The sequence below is a fragment of the Pelophylax lessonae genome (genome assembly GCF_965119305.1).
Source record: "Pelophylax lessonae genome assembly, chromosome: 13".
Lineage (NCBI taxonomy): Eukaryota > Metazoa > Chordata > Amphibia > Anura > Ranidae > Pelophylax > Pelophylax lessonae.
In genome coordinates, this window is record NC_138780.1 from 149,609,865 (window position 1) to 149,631,033 (window position 21,169).

The 21,169-nt window shown below is 40.7% G+C and overlaps 1 protein-coding gene across 1 annotated transcript in view; it reads left to right on the forward strand.

The window, feature by feature from the left end:
* Positions 1 to 21,169, forward strand: part of SYNE2 (spectrin repeat containing nuclear envelope protein 2) — a 550,589-nt gene that overhangs the window by 106,401 nt on the left and 423,019 nt on the right. Inside the window, exons 3-9 of the mRNA XM_082274971.1 lie at positions 8,226 to 8,287; positions 10,148 to 10,243; positions 15,896 to 15,973; positions 16,070 to 16,162; positions 16,304 to 16,479; positions 19,325 to 19,521; positions 20,834 to 20,934. Coding sequence (XP_082131097.1) covers positions 8,226 to 8,287; positions 10,148 to 10,243; positions 15,896 to 15,973; positions 16,070 to 16,162; positions 16,304 to 16,479; positions 19,325 to 19,521; positions 20,834 to 20,934 — 803 coding nt within the window. The remainder of the gene's footprint in view (positions 1 to 8,225; positions 8,288 to 10,147; positions 10,244 to 15,895; positions 15,974 to 16,069; positions 16,163 to 16,303; positions 16,480 to 19,324; positions 19,522 to 20,833; positions 20,935 to 21,169) is intronic.

Sequence of the window (21,169 nt, forward strand, 5' to 3'; positions counted from 1 at the left end):
CAGGAGACATGTGACTTCAACAGCAGTAACTAGATATAAAAAAAGTATATATTCTGTGCATACAATAAATATCACATGTATATGCGTTGACATCCCATATTTCCTAACAGACAGAAGTTGTACAAAAGGCACCTTGTCTATATGTGTATCAGAGGAATGGAGAGTCCCCCTGGGTGGGAACTGGGACACAGAAGAAGGCTGGATAGAGGCAGGTAGCAGATGGCTTTCCCTGATAATGCAATAGGAACATATTTGAAAAACATTAAAATAAACTAAATGTTAATTAACACTAGCCTCCCAGCGAAACCTGCCGCAGAATAGAGACAAAATAATGCATCAAAGGGCACAGAAGGATTACAGGTTTCATATGCCTAGGTCTGCCCCTAGTGGCTTGTGTAGCCAGGAGCGGACTACAGTTTTCTGACACTGCAGACTTATTCTCTGCTCTCTCAAACTGTCTCTGTGCTCCCCTAGTGTTGGTCTCAGATCTTCATGAATTATACTACTGAGACTGAAAGAGAAAATTGTGGGAACTGTAGTCTTCTGAAAGATATTACTGAATTGCTGAACTGTTTGTGCACTACACCTCCCAGCAGGCCATTCGCTCCAGGGGAGAATTGGGGGAGAGACTATAAAGGTATTGGCTGACCAACCCCACGCACTCTTGCTTTCCGGGACTCTGTGCAGGCCAGTCAAGTTCCTTCATCCCAAACTTGCCCATCCATGTCTTTATGGACCTTGCTTTGTGCACTGGTCAATATCATTTGGTGGATGGGGGATTATTGTGTGGGGTTGTTTTTCAGGGGTTGGACTTAGCCCCTTAGTTCCAGTGAAGGGCACTCTTAGGGCCTCAGAACAACTAAGACATTTTGGACCATTTCATTCTCCCAGCTTTGTGGGAACAGTTTGGGGATGTCCCCTATCTGTTCCAACATGACTGCGCACCAGTGCATAAAGCAAGGTCTAGAAAGACATGGATGAGCGAGTTTGGGATGGAGTAACTTGACGGGCCTGCACTATCCTGACCTCAACTCCATAGAACGTGATAGAGCGGAGACTGCGAGCCAGGCCTTCTCGTCCAACATCAGTGCCTGACCTCACAAATGCACTTCTAGGAGAATGGTCAAACATTCCCATAGACACACTCCATAACCTTGTGGACAGCCTTCCCAGAAGATTTGAAGCTGTTATAGCTGCAAAGGGTGGGCCTGACTCAATATTGAACCCTACAGACCAAGATTGGGATGCCATAAAGTTCAGGCGCATGTAAAGGCAGGTGTCCCAATACTTTTGGTAATATAGTGTATATAAATGGGTAGATATAGAGATAGATGGCTAAATGTAGATAGATATGAAAATATAGATGGGTAGATATAAAAATAGATGGCTAAATGTAGATATGAAAATATAGATGGGTAGATATGGACATTGGACACCGATAGATTTGAATATATAGATAGACAGTTAGATATGGATACATACTGTTGATAGATTGGCAGCTAGATATGAATATGTAGATAGGATGAACATGGATGTATAGAGGGGTATATATGGATACATATAGATACTTCAATATACAGATATTGAGAGATATACTGTTTATGGATAGGTATATACAGGTATAACCATAGATAGGGATTGATACATAGGCATACTGTAGTTATAGAAGAATTCAGTGCCGGTTCACACTATAGCGATGTCTGCTATGCAAATCGCATGCGATGTCTGTGCGATGCAAATTAAGCCATACAGATTGTATGGCTGAATTTGCATGACATTCGGACCAAAGTCGTGCAGGACCCTTTTTTTTGGTCCACACCAGAATTGGATTGCATAGGTGTTCACACCTATGCTGTCCGATTCCTGTTCGAATTGATAGTTCGCACTGCGATATGCAAACTAATCTTGAGGTGTCATTAACTTTGTTTTGACACTCCCAGCAGTTTGCTATGGCAGTGGGAACTGCTTGTGAGTTGGGTGCGATGCGGGATTCACAGGGTTCCTATATTGCACCAATGTGAACCAGCACTTAAGATAGGGAGATACAGAGATTCAGTGACCTAAATTCAGGTGCAACTTCATTGAGTTTTATGTATACAATGAGTTTTGGGAAAACGAAACTTTGCTGACTTTTAGCTCTGATTTTTGCTGCCCACTCGTGGTGAATTCTGGCCATGCATACATTATTTCTGTGCCAGGTTATGTTGTCCCGTACCTTCTAGTTTATAAAACTATGGCCAGATGTGTGTGACTCAGACGAAGACAGAGATCTTATTGTTGTGGTGCACACCTTTTATAACCAGAAAGATTTTTGGAAGGATTACTCGTTGGATAGAAGGTTTTCTGTGGATTATGGTGGATTGCTCTGAATCATAGGCTATTCAATAACAATTGGGTTTTGTGTGTTTTAAAGAAGCGGGAGCTGTGTGACACGGTAACACATGAAATATACAGTATTCTGCTTCTGATATTTCAGGGGTCGATATGATTTCGTGGATAATTTTTGGAAAACTAATTTGTTACCCCTTCAAGCAACGGGACCTGTAATAATGCCAGGACCTCCAAATTTTTTTTTTTTCTCCTCGGAAATACTTTCTAATTTAATCACGAACACCTAAATTAAGCCCAAATTTTTAGGGGGGGGGGTGTTTTTTTTGGGTGGGAGGGAAAAAGAAAGGGGAAAAGAAAAGAAAAATAGTTGAAGGGTAACATATGCTGGTGACACCAAAATTTTATGGTTTTGTGTAAACTGATGTTTTTGTTTTGTAATATCATATTTTTATTTGTCATGTATGTAAAAAAATGTATTAAATATTTATAATAAAAATTAAATCACGACTATACCATTAAAAAAAAAAAGCAAGCACTTTTTTTTTTCAAAGTTCCATAACTGGAACTTCCATAACTGGAACTTCCATAACTGTCAGAGTTTGGGAATAATTCTCTCTAGGCTGTGACACCTAGAGGAAAAGGTTGTACTGGGTAAATATTGTTAGGAATTAATGCTATTGTGTAATTGCAGTATGAAATATCCTTTTAAATCTGCATGACTGCAGGTGATGTACTGTATACTTAGTGATAAGAGTATGCAAAACTGTTAAAAATTTGGGATAGAGTAGGGATGGGTAAAAGGTGAACTTCAGAAAGCTCACTGGAGCGCTGGGCTGTGGATGGGCGGGGAGTGGCGGCTCAGGCTCTCACGAGCCCCGTATGTACTAACACGAGCCCCGTATGTACCAACCCGAGCCCCGTATGTACCAGCACGAGCCCCGTATGTACCAGCACGAGCCCCGTATGGACCAGCACGACCCCCGTATGTACCAACACGAGCCCCCGTATGTTCTTCCTTGAACCTTGATGTACTTTGTGTAGTTCTTCCAGATCTGTGCAGTAATCCAGTGTGATACTTTGCCTCTATGAAGAAGATTCCTTGAATAAAGACCGGTCTCTGCTGCTCTCTCTCCTTGTGCAGGATGACTGATCATGTCTCCCCCCCCCCCCTCCGATAGGTTTCTGCAGGTAGCCTAGGTAGTGGGTGGATCTAGTACCCTCCTACAACTTTTCTCTCTGCACAGGCAATCTACAGCATGATGGTGTCACTGTTACTTTTACAAGACCAAAGTTGCAAAGTTATTTGGCACATACAAAGAGCATTTATACCTTTTGTGGCTATTGAGGAATATAATTAAGTTTTTTTTTTTTTATTGCCTTTCCCAGAGACATAGCAGGAATGAAGTGATCTTGCAAAGGGAGGGGATATCCCCCTTAAAGGAGATGTACAGCCAAAGTTGGTTTGGCTGTACTTCTCCTATGGATCACAGGAGTGCAGTTCGTTCTGCACTCCTGTGACCCATTTTCAGCAGAAAGTGGGCTGAATTCTGCTCTCTGCTGTCATCACAGAAGTCAGTCCAGGCACCGCGTCATCACGACAATGGAAGTAGAGATCCACCAGCTGCATGGACTGACACCCGGCTCAGCGTCCCAGCGATCCCCTGATAGACTGAGCCTGCCGCTTCCCACCCATCCACAGCCCATGTTTTTGTTGCTGCATCCACCTAGGTAAATATAATACTGGAAAAAAATGTAAAGCCATACTTCTCTTTTAAGGACTTGTTGACATTTGTGGTTGGTTTGGGGGGGGGGGTGCGTGGTGTCGCTCTTCAACTGCTCCCCCTAAGCTTTGTAGCCACAGTAGGGATTGTCATGTTTGGCAGATACTACAGCCTGTTGAACCCAACCTATTCAAGTGAATTGGGCCACGCTAGATGCAACTGCCCCGCTTCTGTGTGCAATGCATGCGGTTGCAGTACAGTATTTACAGGATTACAACCGGTGGGAAGGAGGCAACATATGGCCTCCCTGCCACCTGTTGAACACCTCTGAAAAGCGTTCTGAGCGTAGATCACTTTGCAGAAGAGTGACAGTCCTTGCTGTAAGTGTAATTTGGTCCTTAGACTGTTGTGACCAAAACAGGTTTACCTACTGGAAGATTTCTCCTCACCTTCTGTTCCTAGTAGCCTAAAAATGTTGAATTTCCCATCTTTTTCTATACTGCAGACAGTGTTCACCAGGACCAGTAGTGAGGGTCAATATGGCATAAAACATCAATAGAAATCTGACAGGGGCTCTAACCCCCCACACTATCCTAAATGTAAAAAAAACTAACAAAAAAACTTTTCATGTATTGTAAAACCCAACTGTAGCCAAAATCTTTCTTTTTGTTTTGGGTAGATAAGGGAAGGTTTAGAATCACTCAGTTTTTAATTGGCCTGCATGTCCCATTGGGTAGATTAACTCTTGCATTTCCTATTCCAGTGACAGTAATCAGAACAATGGGAAGTGATGGAAATTCTCTTCAGCAGTTTGGGCTGTTTTTTTATTGTTGGATTTCTTGTCCTGGTCACCCCCATTCTCTTCATGACCTGTCTGGTATTCCAGGAGTTGTCACCAAGACACATGGGGGAAATTTCTGCAATAGAAGTACACACAGCAATAAAAGTAGACAGAGGTTCTAACTCTTTCCTGATTCTAAAACTGAAATCTGGCTGTGTTTTAGAAAATACATAATAATAGGTTTCTTAGAACAACTGATGCATCCATAAAAGTATTTGTATTCTGTAAATTAAGTTACAGTAGGAATTTTGTGGAACATATGATCTAGGAATTTTACCAACGCAAAACTGAAATTACAGATATTGCTCAAATAAGATGGTGTCCCTGCAGAGTTCTAAAAGTAGGAAAAAGCTAATGTGAAGCCAGTCTGATCTTTTAGTGCATTTTTATTTTTAGTGCATGGATGGAAAAGATAAAAATATTTTATTGCTATGTGCAACTGACTTTTTTTTAACCTCATTTTCAAGTTCTATTGCCATTTTCTAAAAGCTGCCGGCTTAGGCAGCTCCTCTACATGTCTATACTTACACCTTAACTTAAGGTGTATGTCCAGGTATTATCCAAATTTTCCCCAAAGCTCCATCACCTTTTCTAGATCTCATTCTAGCATAGTTGGACTCAACCTATTTATTTTTCCCTGTGGCATCACCAGGCAGATGTAGGCATGCCCCTAGAACTATATCTCCCAAGAGCCCTTTCCCTACAAACAATGTGTAGGCAGGCTCCTGGAAATTGAGGTAGCAGAATTGTTTTGCGGGGAAATATTTCAATGTGTGTAGGTGGAGAGGGACAGACAGGCAGGTAGGACTGGCAACACTGCTTGAGATTTCAATGCAGGAAAGGTACTGTGTTGTCAGCCCGAACAAGAAGTTTGTAGCAGGGTCATTTTGGGTAGCAAATACCTACAGAAATCCAACCAAATCTTAAACTTTTGTACAGCATGGAATTGCAATTACATAATAAAATCACATCTAACAATTGATAATTGGTGGTTGAAGACCATTCATGCATACCCACGAAGGGCTGCTGAGAGTATCCCCAGGTCTCCCTTGCTAGTACAGAAGCTGCCCATCACAAGCACACCGACAATACAGGCTCTTTGGGCAGTTTGGGCCTACAGGCCGTATATGGTTCTTTTCTTGCCTTTATCTGGCCCTTGGGGTACTGTTGCTCCCACTGAAACCAACATAGAGACATAATTCCTCCCATTGATATAAACCACAGAACACTATTACTCTCACTGATTCCATAGATGGGACAATTTTCCTTCCACGGATACCATAATGGGACAATATTGCTTCCAATGACACCAATTTTGGGGCATTGTTCCTTCAACTGACACCAACATAGGGGCCCTATTTTTTTGGCATTTTATGCTCCCACTGGTCAGTCTGGCCCTTACTAAAGCCTGAAAATTTGTTTAGGAGGTTTGGAGACCTCTGGTCTAGGAGATGTCTTTTTGTGAATTTAGGGGGTTTAGGGTCACCTGATACTCCAAAATTATGTCAATTAATGGGAGGACAATCTTCACACTAAATACTCATAACTGCAGTCGCACATGAAAGTCTCAAACCAGGTCCTACTCTGTGTACCAGGAACCATACACCACAAAACATCCACCAGGATATCCTCTGAGGGAGAGAACCGATCCTTTTCCAGACCAGGACTTCTGGCAGTGCCACTAGCACTGATCTTTTACCGGTGTTCCCCGGGCCACCAGCCTATCTCCTGCTGAGGTCCAGGCTTTAGAAAAATTCCTCTTTGCAATCTTCTCTAGGCAATCAGCCCAACTCCTGCTGAGGCCCAGACTGCAATCCTTGACTCAGTAAAGCTGCCTCCAAGAGAACTGGGACCTTACCTGGAGAGGAAAGAATATACACTGGCAAGGCCTCCCAAACTTTTATCACCTCCCCAACCACCTTCTGGACACCTATTTCCAGGAATGGGCTAAGGCATGATAAAATATTTATACTGGTCATTTGACTCTCCCTGCCCTGTATTCTGGAAGCTTCTTCTGAAGCAGGCGAGATACCTCAAACACCCAGCTTGAGAAATCATGACCAGGCAGAAACAATCAACCAGTGACTGCATTGAAGCCAAAAAACTAAATTTAGCCTAGCAGCCTAACTAGTGGTAGGTGCTACACACATAAGTTTGATTTTTTTTTTTTTCAGGTATCATTGTATTATGTAATCTTATTCATGAGTTTAATACCATTCAAAGTGTTTTCTCAATACATTTCATGAGCAAGATTCACTTCAGGAGAGGATTACAAATGCATATGGGTCTGGAATAGTCTTCAACTATAATAAAATCACATGTAATATTGTTGCCTAGGCATCAAAACAGTTTATGGGGGAGGAGAGTGAAGAAACAAAGTGACAGAACCCACCATGGATAACCCAGGTGGTTGGACTGTTCCTCACTGTTTTGAACGAGGGTGCAGCCGCCACCATAGAATTCATGAAAAGACCCTGTGTGGTTGTCGTAAGTCCAACTATTTCTGTCCAATAGATATCCTCCCAGATGTCCACATATGTTTTCAGGAGGAGATATAGTTGGTTTATATAGTAGTTATTGGTACCAAAGAAGTCCTGTTCAATGCTATGCTTTTCTAAACCCTTATACTGTGGATGTTGGTTCATATAATATGGTTAATTGAGGGGGTCCAAGTAGCTTCTTTTGTAGGAGGGTAATAGCACACTAGATTGTTGGCAGATCAACAGCTTTTTATTTTCTGTACCTGCAGCTTTTTAAAACCGCTAAAACAAAGGTAAATGTGCATGTACTGGAAAGATTACTTATTTTTTTCTAATTTTATCCAATGTACATACACTTTAAATATGGAATGTTACAAAAAAAATAAGTATGGAATATTGCTTTGTGGGACATGGAAGGGTCATACTGGTCCTCTCCACGCCAACAGTTGTTTCTGGGGTGGCTCTGGTGGTGATCTGGCAGGTGGAGGGAAACTGACATAATATACAGAAGGTAAAATGTGCTTTACATGTCCTATTTTGTACTACTTGTACCCAATTTAGCTTCTCTGAAGTGCACACAATGGTTTAATAATGGTGAAACAAATAAAAATAATGGCAGTTTGTAGCTCCATAGACAAGCATTGAAGCTAGCTGCAAATGGCAAGAGAATATCTGAGAGATTTGTAACTGCTACAAAGATTAGGGTATGATATGGCCTTGGGTAATTGGCATATGATCACCCACTGTTTATTAATTACATTTAGATATGCAAGTTTTTATTTAGAGGGTCTACAGTAAAAGGATTCCAAATGAATGGCTCTTTCTAATTTTCACTTTACCCCTGTTTTACAGCTGAACAGGAAGGCACACAGAAGAGAACCTTCTCGAACTGGATAAATTCACAGTTATCAAAGGTAACAATTTATATTAGGTATCTGAAATCCTTAGGTTTTCAAATAAATATCCACATCACTTCATTTCAACTTCACTTTTAGAGCATTTGTCCTTTAACCAATTATCCTTAGGTGGACATCATATGGCGTCCTGGACTTTAAGTGGTGTTATCTGAATGATGCTTGCAGCTGTGGCCATCTGTGACTCTCGGAGGCCAGAACTGATGCCATAATGTCACCTCCGGCAGATTTAAACACTGCCATATGTTTCTGGAAAGCCTGAGATCGATTTTTTTTCTTCTTAGGCTTTACAGCATAGAGGAGAGATTTGAAGACCTATAGACCCCAACTCTCTCCACTAATTTAAAGGGAAAGTTTAAAAATAAAAAATAAAGTTGTCAAAGCGCCCCCACCCCCTCGGCGCTTGCACGCAGAAGCAAACACATTCGTAGGTCACGCCCACATATGTAAACCGCATTTAAAACCACATGTGAGGTATCGCTGTGAAGGTTAGAGCGAGAGCAATAATTCTAGCACTAGCCTCCTCTGGTAACCTGTGAGAATTTTTTTAAAGGGTCCCCTATGGAGACGTTTAAGTACCGAAGTTTGGCGCCATTCCACGAGTGTGCACACTTTTAAAGCGTGACATGTTGGATATATATTTATACGGGGTAACATCCTCTTTCACGTTATTAAAAATTGGGACAAATATGTGTTTTTTTGTTTTGTTTTCTTTCAATTCATGAAAGTGTTTTTTTTTTTTCCCCAAAATAACTGTGTTTGAAAAATTGCTGCGCAAATACCTTGTGACATAAAAATTGCAACAACCGCCATTTTATTCCTTATGGTCTCTGCTAAAAAATATATACATATATAATGTTTTGTTTTGGGGGTTCCGAGTAGTTTTCTAGCAAGAAAAATGATTTTTGCATGTAGAAGAGGAATGCCAGAATTGGATTGGGCTGGAAGTGGTTACATTTTTTTTTTTTTTTGCAGTGGTTTTGCACAGAGTGGCCCCAAGCCACCTCCTCTTGGGCCCCCTGCTGGCACTCTCCTCTTGGGCCCCCTGTTGGCACTCTTCACTCCTCCTCTTCTTTGTGCTCACAGGGCACACCTGTGCGCTGGATCCTGATCTGGGCAGTATGCCTCTATGCATGGCTCAGCCTCCCCGCACCATCTACAGGATTTTATTGGCCTCAGAAGGAGCCTATGGCAATCACTGCTGCCTCTGACAACAGAGACAAAGGAGAGGGCTGTTGTAGGGGGGCACATCACCTGATCAAAATTGCGTATTCATTGCCTTCTTCAAGTTGTTGAATTGTATTTACTGAAATTTTTACCTTGTACCCATGGATGCTTGCTTCCTTTTTGATCCTTGTACATTGATTGTTTTGGCAACTGACTTTTTCAACTAAAAAAAATTATAAAGATACCCCCACCCCCTCAATGTGGCCACATACTAAAATACCTACATTTATTCCAACCTTCAAGGTCTTCTTTGGTGCTGCCAAGCCTTACCAAAAAAACTGCCTCAGTCAGGTCCTGTGACTACCATTGACACATGGCGCTCACCCCATTCATGATCTGTACTTATACCTCCATCAATTCAGGTGGGGCACAGAATGACTAGGGGCTGGGGGGCATGTGCCTAGGAAAACTTGACCCTTACGCTTTATACACACACATGCACCTTTTATTCTTGGTTTGTAAATGAAAGTCCGAAGACTATAACATGAATCTAAAAGCTTTTAGCAAGTATTCCTTTGTACTTTTCTTGCAAGATTATTCCCTATTGGTTTGATCACAGCACTGCTGTCATGATTTTGAGAATTATTTTCTGTCTGGAGATTACTGTTTAAACATTAATATCTTGTTTTGCAGCATCCACATCAATCCGTTGTAAAGGATCTGTTTGCCGATATCCAAAATGGACACATCCTGTTGAACTTACTTGAAGTTCTGTCTGGCGAAGTCTTGGTAATCCATTATTTTCTGGATAATGTAAAAACGCATGGTATTATAAAAATGTTCGAAGTATGAATCGCCTTAATCAGTCTGTTGCCTCTTTGCAACCGATCGGATTCAAAATGGTATTCTGCATGTCTTTTTCTATTGCAGGCTTTAAATTGTTTGCTTTTAGGCAAGTCATATTGCTTTGGGCAGTCCTTCATTTATACAGTTGGGGTAGCCATAGACAGCAGAGGTGATTGGACATAAAGGCATGATCTGATTGGTTGCTATATCCACCTTAAGTGCCTGCTTGATAGTGATTGGACAAGGTTTTCTAGCCTAACCAGTTTCAGTATACCCTAATGAGTCTCAGTGGGTGGTAGCTACATGTTCCTCATAGGCATCAAATCATTTAAACTACCCACAAAAAGTCTAAATTGAGAGAGCTGTATTGCCTATGGACACCTTAAAGCAGTATTAGACCCAAACCCAAAAATGTAATATTTTAAAACTTACCAATCATTAGTTGTGGTGGCTGTATCCGTTTTTCTTTTCCTAAACTTTTTTCCCCCTCTGTTTTCACCTTGTGATCTGGCTAGTAAGAAACTTCCTGTATTAGAGTGCCTCCACTCTGGATGAAGGCGCACAAGGGACACAACAGGCATCAGCATTATTAGTATGGGGGAAAGGGACTGTTAGATGTACTAGCAGATTTAATTACCCCAACAAATTGAAGCCAAACTCCAGCTAATACTTTAATCAGTTATAGTAAGCATTTTTTTCTCCTTTTGGGGTAGAGGTTTATGTAAATAAAAGCTGATCATTGTAAGCACTGCTGCCAGTGTTAAACAGTTTGCCCCATCTCTGTAAACTGATACATTCTGCTGGAGAGCTTGTTCTTTTGAAAGTGAAAAAAACCCAAAAACTTACTGACCAGATCCCCAGATGAAAATATAAGGAAGAAAGCCTAAAAAGAAGACTAATGCACATCAAATAATTAGTAAGCTGCTATATAGTGTTTGCTTTTGAGTTTAATACTTCTTTAAAACGCACCAATTTGTATGTGAATAAGCCTGTTTGCCTTAGTACATTGACACATCATAATATACAGAAACTGTTTAATCTAACAAGGAAATCTGCATTTTATTTTAAAAAGCAGTATTTTGGTTCTAGGCAAAGGGCTATGTATAGAGGATCAGAGAGGGAGAATATTGTGATTAGTCTGCTGCAACCTGGAAGAAGCATTCTTCACTTTGTGCCGGTTCACATATATGCAATGCGGGTTCCCGCGTCACATTCAAATCGCAGGCAGTTCACACTGCCATATGCGAATCGCTGGGGGTGTCCATAAGAAGTTAATGAAACCCCCAGATCAGTTTGCATATCGCAAGTGGAACTGTCAGTTCGGACATGAATCAGATCGCATAGGTGTGGACCACCATGCGATCCGATTCTGCTGCGGACCCAAAAAAGGGTCCTGTGCACGTTGTGTTCGAATGCGATGCAAAGTCAGCCATACAATCTGTATGGCTGAATTTGCATCGCACAGACATCGCATGTAATTTTCAGAGCAGTACGCTCCAAATCACGTCTGTCGTCATTGCACTAATGTGAACCGGGGCTTTGTGCAAGTGTAAGACTGTGTAAGTAATAATTATTTTAAACCCGCGCTTAGGAATTTTAAAATGTGTAAAGAATGTGATGCAGCTGCTGCCCACTAAGTAAAAACTTAGAAACCTAAATATATACCCAAAAAAGCAGCGCTCGCAAAGTGAATAAATTGTAAATCAATTCATTTCATATTATAATGCTAAATATGTGCATAAAGTGCTTGGTGTAAAAATTCTATTGGTCCAATAAAGTGCAACAAACGCTGAATACTGCATAAATTACAAAAAATCACAATATACCCTGTAATGTACCAAAAAATATATATATTCAGAGTCCCAAAAGGTTTTTCTGTGATAAAATGTATATATATATAAAATTAAGAAAAATAAATCAAATCAATTCAATTCATATTTATAATGCCGAACATATAAAGTGCTTGGTGCAAAAAGGAATTCTATATTTTTTATATTTTTTTTTTTGCACCAAGCACTTTATATGTTCAGCATTATGAATATGAATTATAAATATGAATTGAATTGATTTGATTTATTTTTCTTAATTTTAATTCTTAATCAAATCAATTCATATTTATAATTCATATTCATATTTATAATGCTGAACATATAAAGTGCTTGGTGCAAAAAAAAAATATTAAAAATATAGAATTCATTTTTGCACCAAGCACTTTATATGTTCAGCATTATAAATATGAATTGAATTGATTTGATTTATTTTTCTTAATTTTATATATATACATTTTATCACAGAAAAACCTTTTGGGACTCTGAATATATATATATATTTTTTGGTACCTTAGCACCTTTCAGGGTATATTGCAATTTTTTGTAATTTATGCAGTATTCAGCTTTTGTTGCACTTTATTGGACCAATATAATTTTTACACTAAGCACTTTATGCACATATTTAGCATTATAATATGAAATGAATTGATTTGATTTACAATTTATTCACTTTGCGAGCGCTGCTTTTTTGGGTATATATGTAAGACTGTTTAAATCAAGAGGCAGCAGTAGGGGCTGATCTGTGTGGAAAAATATATACACAGCACATAACATTAATACTCCTGTTATGATACGAAAATGGTAGGGTGTTAATTATCATGTCATCCATGGGCCAGCCTCTTAGTCCAAGAACTAGGTCCAGACCGTGATGGCTGAACAAGAATGGCATGGCCTTTTTGGGGATAACAGAAGTTAAATGCATTTACAGGTTAACCACGCTAGTGAACGGGCAGAGCTATGCAGGCAGCGCAGCGGAGTGTCTCTTACCTTATCCTGGCGATCCAGCGATGAGCTCTCATTGCTGTGACCGCCAGCCGAGATCTCCCCTCTCGTCTATCGGTAGGAGGACTTCCTAGTTCCGTTCCCTGCAGCAGCAATGCTGCATGGGAGCGGAACTGGGAGGAAATTTCAAAGTAACACAAAACACTAACATATAAAAGGGAGGTGATACAGTGTAATCTGAGAGGATTACACTGTATCACTTTGGTAAAAGTGGTAAAAGACACAGTGCCCTCTCAGTGCCCCCTTGCCATTGTCGTTTGCGTGAATAAAAATAATTGGAAAATGGCATCAAAAAAGCGCTGTCCCGCATATGCGCTTTTGGATGAGATGAGCGACTGCGACAGCGGCAGCGACACGGAGCTGCTCGCAGAGTGACAGTGAGTCGTGCGGAGATTTATCATCTGACTCTGACACTGACACTGATCCCGAAAGTGACGCCGATGATCCCGCACCTGACCTAAGTGATGTGCGCACTTGGTGCCCTTTAGACAGCGACGCGGACCAGGCAGCGCCCCCGAGATTCCCTTTCACTGGATCTCCGGGGATGAAGGTTGACGTGGAGAGAGACAACCCCCTGGCTTACCTCAAGTTATTTCTAACGGAGGAGGTAATTCTAAAAATAGTCGCTGAAACCAATCGCTACCATGAGCAGCAGTCCGCTACGCTGCGCGCCAAATTTTCCCGTTACAGAAAATGGGAACCGGTCAGTAGCGAGGACATCTGGAAGTTTCTAGGACTCATCATCCTTCAGGGGGTGGTGGGGAAACCGCTCCAAAAATGGTATTGGACCACGAATAAGATGCTGTCCACTCCATTTTTTGGCACAGTGATGTCCAAGTACCGATTTTCTCTGATTATGAAAAATTTGCATTTTGCCAACAACGAGGAGTTTGATGAGGCCACGCATCCTGCGCCCAAACTCAAGAAAATCTTGGAGGTGTGCCAAATGATTGTCACCAACTTTCAGCGGACCTATGTGCCAGACAGGGATGTTTGTGTGGACGAAAGTCTCATGGCCTACAAGGGACGCCTGAGCTGGATCTAATATATTGCATCTAAAAGAGCGCGGTTCGGGATCAAATTTTACATGCTCTGTGAGTCGTCCACAGGATATATATGGAATGCTGTAATTTACACCGGGAAAGGTACAAAGTTCGATCCCAAGTACAGCGGCTATGGGATGGCCACATCCTCTGTCCTTTCACTGCTGGACCCCCTTTTGAACCAGGGATATTGCGTTACAACAGATAATTTTTATACATCTCCGGAACTTTATGAAGTTTTGCTCCGAAACAAAACAGATGGGTATGGTACTGTTAGGCCAAACCGGCGGGACATGCCATCAATGTTTAGCAAGAAAAAGCTAAAAAAAGGAGAGATGGTTGCCTTTCAAAAGGGTAAAATGATGGCAATGCGGTGGCGAGACAAAAAGGACGTGTGTCTCATGAGCACCGTGCACAACACCACCACTGCCATGGTCCGCACAAAACATGGAACAGATATGCAGAAGCCGCAAGTCGTGATCGACTACAATCACACGATGGGAGGTGTCGATCGAGCCGATCAGGCAATGACCTTTTGCCCGGCGATGCGGAAGCAACAAAAAAAATACTACAAAAAGATTTTTAGGCATCTCCTTGAACAGTGCCTCTGGAACGCCTATATTCTTTACAAAGCCAACACTGCCATACCCCTCGTTCATTCGGACTTTATCTGGAAGGTGGCTGAGCTGATTTTCATCAACCACCCGACACCATCATCAGAATCTGCTAACAGACCCGGACGACGTGCTGTTGATGTTGGCAATCCAGAGCGCCTGACAGGCCGTCATTTTGTGGACTTTGTACCGCCCACCCCAAAAAAGTTGGCGCCTACCAGGCTGTGCGTCGTCTGCTGTTCTAAAAAGGATGGCAATGGAAGAAAAGTCCGAAAGGAAACAAGGTACTATTGCCCAGATTGCAATGTTGGACTTTGTCTAGTGCCCTGCTTCAAACTTTTTCACACTCAGGATGTGTATTGAATTTCTTTGACAAATTTCATTATTTTTCATTGCCTTCTTGAATAAAATTCTATTATTGATTGGATTATAATTCATGTGTTTGTGTTTCATTACATTTCATTACATTTCATTCATTACATCTGGGATGTCTACTAGAGTCTTGTTTTGGTAAGTTTTAAGTCAGTAATTACTAAGAATTGTAGGCCTATAATACATAACGCCAAATTTCCATGGAAAGAATTGTACCGCTTTTGGTACAGAATTCCTGACAGAATCATACCGCTAGGGAGGTTAAAGATCGGTGAAAGGAAATTACTAGCTGACACTTTTTTTTTTTTTTTTTTTTTTAGCATAGATTCTTATTTAAAAAAACATAGCGAGTGCAGAATGTGTAAATATGACAGTTGAGCTCTCTCTTTGGAGTTAGGCAGAGCGCTCTCAGAAATCTGCACTTGGTTGCAGAAATGGGTAAGCACACAACCCTCTTTTGCTCTGAAGTATAGTTCTGTGTGAAAATGCTGGTGATGAGGGGTGTGGCTGTTACTCAGCTATGCCAACATAGAGCACTGCAGTATGAGGCAGGATCCAGCAGTTAAAAAAACAAAAAAACAAAAACAAAACAAGGATAAGTCTAAGCACAAAGGTCAGTCAAAAGTTATAATATGTTGGGGTTCAGGGTTATAAAGAGATTTAAAGATGTGAGATTTCAATTGAGCATGAAGGTTTCTAAATAACGAATAGCTTTCTTTCTTTTTTTTTCAACAGCCCCGTGAAAAAGGCAAAAACCTCTTTCAGTCAAGAAGTAATATTGAATCAGCTCTGACCTTTTTAGGAAAGCGATCAGTGAGTAATTCCACTTGTTTAGGCCAAAACGATTCATTTTTTACTTTCCTCGTTAGAAATTCACCCCAGACTAATCATTCCATATTTTCATTGTAGATCAAGCTCATAAATATTCATGTTGAGGACATCATTAGTGGGAAGCCTTCTATTGTGCTTGGCCTCATTTGGCAAATCATTTTACATTTTCATGTAAGTGGTTGTAAAACTGGAGTTACATTTTTAACATGCTCTTGCGTATTCATTAAAATAAAATGTTTTTTGTTCCATCAAATATCTTTTTTGTCTTAGTTTTTGACACTTTTTTGTATTTTTTTTGTGACATTATAATAGATTGAAGGCCTGGCAAGCATTTTAGCTGCTCCTGATGACTTGCAACCGGTTAAATGTGACATTAAGAAAGACGTTTCACCTACTGCAAGCCCATCCCCCAAACGGAGTGCCAGATCTAGATGGAAGATATCTGCACAGAAAGTTCTGTTACACTGGGCTCAGGAGCAGTGTGCACGGTATGTGTGGAATATTAACAAGTGTTATCTATGCCTTGTATGTTTATTACCTCCTCTTTATAGTGTGTATTACTTTGAATAACTGTGTACCTAAGAATCAGTTTGGCAAAATAGCTAATATAGGATTGTAAAGAACTGCAAAAACACACAGTAGGGTGCAAACACCTAGTGCATTACCGCCATTAAATGTATGTTAGATCAAAAAGACAATTGCGTACTCACAAGCATATTAAGAGACATGCATATCAAATCACATCTCCGTAAGTCAATAGCGTCTGACCATGTACGACGGTGAACCCCGTTTTGGGGACCATGCCCCTTCTTCAGAGCTCTAAAGGCTGCATCAGGCGAAGCATTACAGTGATATTATGCTGCTGGAGTGTTTGAAAGGATTGTAAAGCCTCGTTTCCCATGCTCAAAGACATAAAAATGCTTGGAGCACTGTGAGCAATTTTTCATGCTATATGGTAGTGTTCTCCAAACTGCAGCCCAAGTGCTGGATGCGGCCCTTTGCTTGTCTTCATCCAGCTCTTGGGGCACTATTTCTCTCACCGATACAAAGCACTTTTCCTCACAGACTCCAATGATGGGGTACTCTTCCTCCCACTGATACCAACAATAGGGCACTATTCCTCCAACTAATGCCAATAATTGGGCATTGGTTAATGCAATGAACACTGGGTCATTTTCTGTCCCCACTGTCCACAGCCTGGCCCCCGTAAGATCTGAAAGACAGTAATCTGGCCTTTTGGAAAGATTGGAGATCCCTGCTGTATGGGGTTCCAATGACCACAAATGCGTATCCAATCCATAGCATCAAAGTTTGTCAGATTTTTGATTGAATGTGCTGGAAATGTTCAGTTGAACCTCCAATGTTCTTAGCTATTCTGCCCTGCGCCATCATGCACATAAGGAGCAAATGCAGGCACAGCCCCATTGTAAGGGCTATTTTTTTTTTTTTTAATTGCCTCGAGATGGGCTTTAAAGAGTGAGTCCAAGAAAGTTGATTGAATCACCCATTGGGTATCTCCAGTTTATCAACAACATCAGTGGCGAGATCCAACCGCCATAGGCTGTTCTGTAAATAGTCATGTTAACAAGTTTAAAGCCTCGTACGCACGATCAGATTATCGGACAAATTTTCATCCGTTTTTGTTGCATGCTAGTCTCGTATGGAAAGTCGAGGTGACTTTCATCCGAAAATTCTCGTACGACAGAATTCAACTTCAGAAGGGATGTCATGTGTTGAATTGTTTTGTATGTATTTTTTCGTTTTCAGGCATGCGTAGTCTTGCTCTTAGGATTTTTTCGTACGAAAACTGTACTAGTTAAACAAAAATCAGATGTTGCGTACAATAAAAATTGTATAGCCTGCACATTCAGCTTTTGTCATACGAAAATTCGTAATCGGTTGTCAAAAGCACTGTACTAACAATCCGATAATCAGCAGATCGCTCGGAAGAAATTTTACTTCTGATTTTCTTATTGTGTGTATGAACTTTAAGGGCCCTTTCAAACTGATATGTTTTTCCTGCGTTTTTTTCCTTGCAAGAAAAATATTTCTCTTTTAATCTTATGGGACTTTTCACACCACTTGTGGAAGAGAATTCCACATCCTTACTTCTCTGACAGAAAAGAACCCCTTACAAAGTTTAAGGTTAAACTGTTTTTCTTTTAGTTTTGGTGAGAGGCCCCGTGTCTTATTGAATTCCCTTACTCTGAAAAGTTTGTTCCTTATGCTAGGATCACCAGTACAATATTTGTACATTGATATCATATCCCCCCCTCAATCGTCTCTTCTCCAGAGACATTAAGTTCAATGCTTGTAGTCTTTCCTCATAGCCGATGTCCTCCATTCCCCTAATTATCTTTGTTGCCCTTCTCTGGACTCTCTCCAGTTCTAGCACATCCTTCCTGAGGCCCGGTGCCCAGAACTGGACGGCATATTCAACATGTTGCCAGATCAGAGTTTTGTAGAGTGGGAGAATAATCTCTTTATTTCTGGAGTGAATCCCCTTTTTTTAAACATGCCAGTATTTCGTTGGCTTTGCTTGCAGCGGCTTGGCATTGCATGTCACTGCTAAGTCTGTTGTCCCCTAGGACCCCCAGGTCCTTTTCCATCTTAGATTCACCCAGAGCTTCCCCCCCTAGCGAGTAACTTGCGTTCGTATTTCTGACACCCAAGTGCATTACCTTACATTTTTCATCATTAAACCTCATCTGCCATGTAGTTGCACACCCCATTATTTTGTTCAGGTCTGCTTGTAAGGTTACCACATCCTGCATAGAAGATATTGGCCTGCTTAGCTTAGTATCATCTGCAAATACCGAGATTGTGCTGGATATCCCCTCCTCTAGGTCGCTTATGTATTAATTAAACAGGATTGGTCCAAGGACAAATCCTTGGGGGACCCCACTTTCCACATCTGCCCAACCCGAGTACTCCCCATTTATCACCACCCTCTGGACTCGCCCCTGGAGCCAACTCTCTATCTTCATTGACCCTATGGTCAATACCTACGTACCTTAGTTTGTACAGTAAGCGTTTGTGGGGAACGGTGTCAAATGCCTTTCCAAAGTCCAGATACACCACATCCACAGCCCTTCCTTTATCTAGATGGCAACTCCCCTCATCATAGAAGGTTAATAGATTGGTCGGTTAATAGACCCTAACAGAGTGTGTAGCCCTTTTAATGCAGGTGCAGAAATCTGACAACTGCCTTAAAATCCTCGGTCATGCATTCAATATTGATTTATAAAAATACAGTTTTGAATTGACTGACCATTATTCAGAATACTGATCTTATCTTAATACATTTTCTAATCCTCGCCTTCTCTATTTCAGGGTGGGATCTGTCAATGTGAAAGATTTCAAATCCAGCTGGAGAAATGGGCAGGCTTTCCTAGCAATCATTCACTCCTTGAGACCAGACCTGATTGATATAGAGAAATTTCAGGTCAAATCGAACGAGGAGAAACTGCGAGAGGCGTTCAGAATTGCAGAAGAAGAGTTAAAAATTCCAAGACTCCTTGAACCAGAAGGTAAAATAATGCCTGGACATTTAAAAAGGAAGATAATTTAAAGTGTAAGTTCACCTTTTCAGAAAAAAATGAAAAGTGTTCAACCAGTGTTAATTTCGTATAACAGAAAATTTTATTCATAATTTTCATCAGCGGCATGTTTTCAGTGACAAAAATTAAATGAAAATAAATTTCTGTTTTGAGGAAAACTATGACGAAAATTAATTCCAAATTTTTGTCAACAAACGAAAACGGAATGAAAATTTGAGGGAGGGACGTTTACCCACTTGTCCTGAACTTCCGCTTTCTTTGGAGCTACGCCTGTTTGTTAAAGCCCCATCCTCCTGGCAAGCTATATTGGCTGAGAGACGCAGGCTCTCCTCTGTCTGCCTGCTGCCTGGGAGTTCTGGAAAAATGCCCTGCAAATCACGTGGTGAGTCTTTCCCCTCCCAGCAAGCAAAGCCAAATGCCATGATGCAATAAATTTGAAGGGCGCCAACCCATAAACCAATAAACCACTGTTATTAACCAAGGCTTCTGGCCCTTTAAGTGCAAGGAAAATATTTTGTAATATAGAAGTATGAAAAGTATGTGCTGCCCTATACACCAAAAAAACTAAAAACCAAAAACTGATTAGTATGCAAAACGGATGCGAAATACGTGACGTGTAAATATAAAAAGTCCATATATGCAATAGTATATTGCCAATCAGCGTGTCTATTAAAATAGTTCTTTTTAATAGAAGGTTTGGGCGCTTTTCAGACTTTTTTGAGTAGCATGGTGTTTGGCATTCTACTATTGCATATACGGACTTTCTATATTTAAACGTCATGTGTCTTACAATCTGTTTTGTATATCAATCAATTTTTGGATTGTTCGTATATAGGGCAGTGCCTACCTTTCCTACTTGCATATGTGTAAAATACCAGTGTCCCCAGACCAGTTCAGTTCTCTGCCCTGTGCAATCCCTCACTCCCATTTACTTCTCCATCCCTACTCCATGTTGTGAGATTTTTACAAAAGGAGTACATGAGTTTGGAAATTCTAGAAAAATGCATAAATAATGCATTTCAAATTAACTTAGCTTATGAGATTTTAGTTGACTAAAATGTACTGGAGACTTTATTTGACTAAAATACAACTAAAACTAAAATGGTTCAGATGTCTAAAATGCAACTCAAACTAAAATGCCATTTCAAAGGACGATGACTAAATCTAAATTTGACCCCCAAATCAACACTGTCTTCAACCTATAGCAACCCCCCCCCCCTCCCTTTCACGGGCATAATAAATATGCGCGCAGCCTGTTTGATGAGTTCTTATTGTTTTACAGATGTAAACGTTTCGAATCCTGATGAAAAATCCATCATGACCTATGTGGCCCAGTTCTTACAGTACTCGAAGAACAGAGCAGATCCTACAAGGAACACAACAGTATGTCATCTGTCTGTAACCATAGCTAACAAACTACCATTTATTTATGTTTCAAATTTCTTCATTACACAAAAGGCAATTCATAAAGCTTTACATAAGGGTAAGCATTTTTACTTTCAGACAATTACCTGTAATTTTAATGTCTTATTAGACACAGGTGAAAGTAACTGTCATCAAGTAAAGATCCTTATCTTGATGTTATCTTTGTGAATTGAGGCTATTGTTCATAAATCTA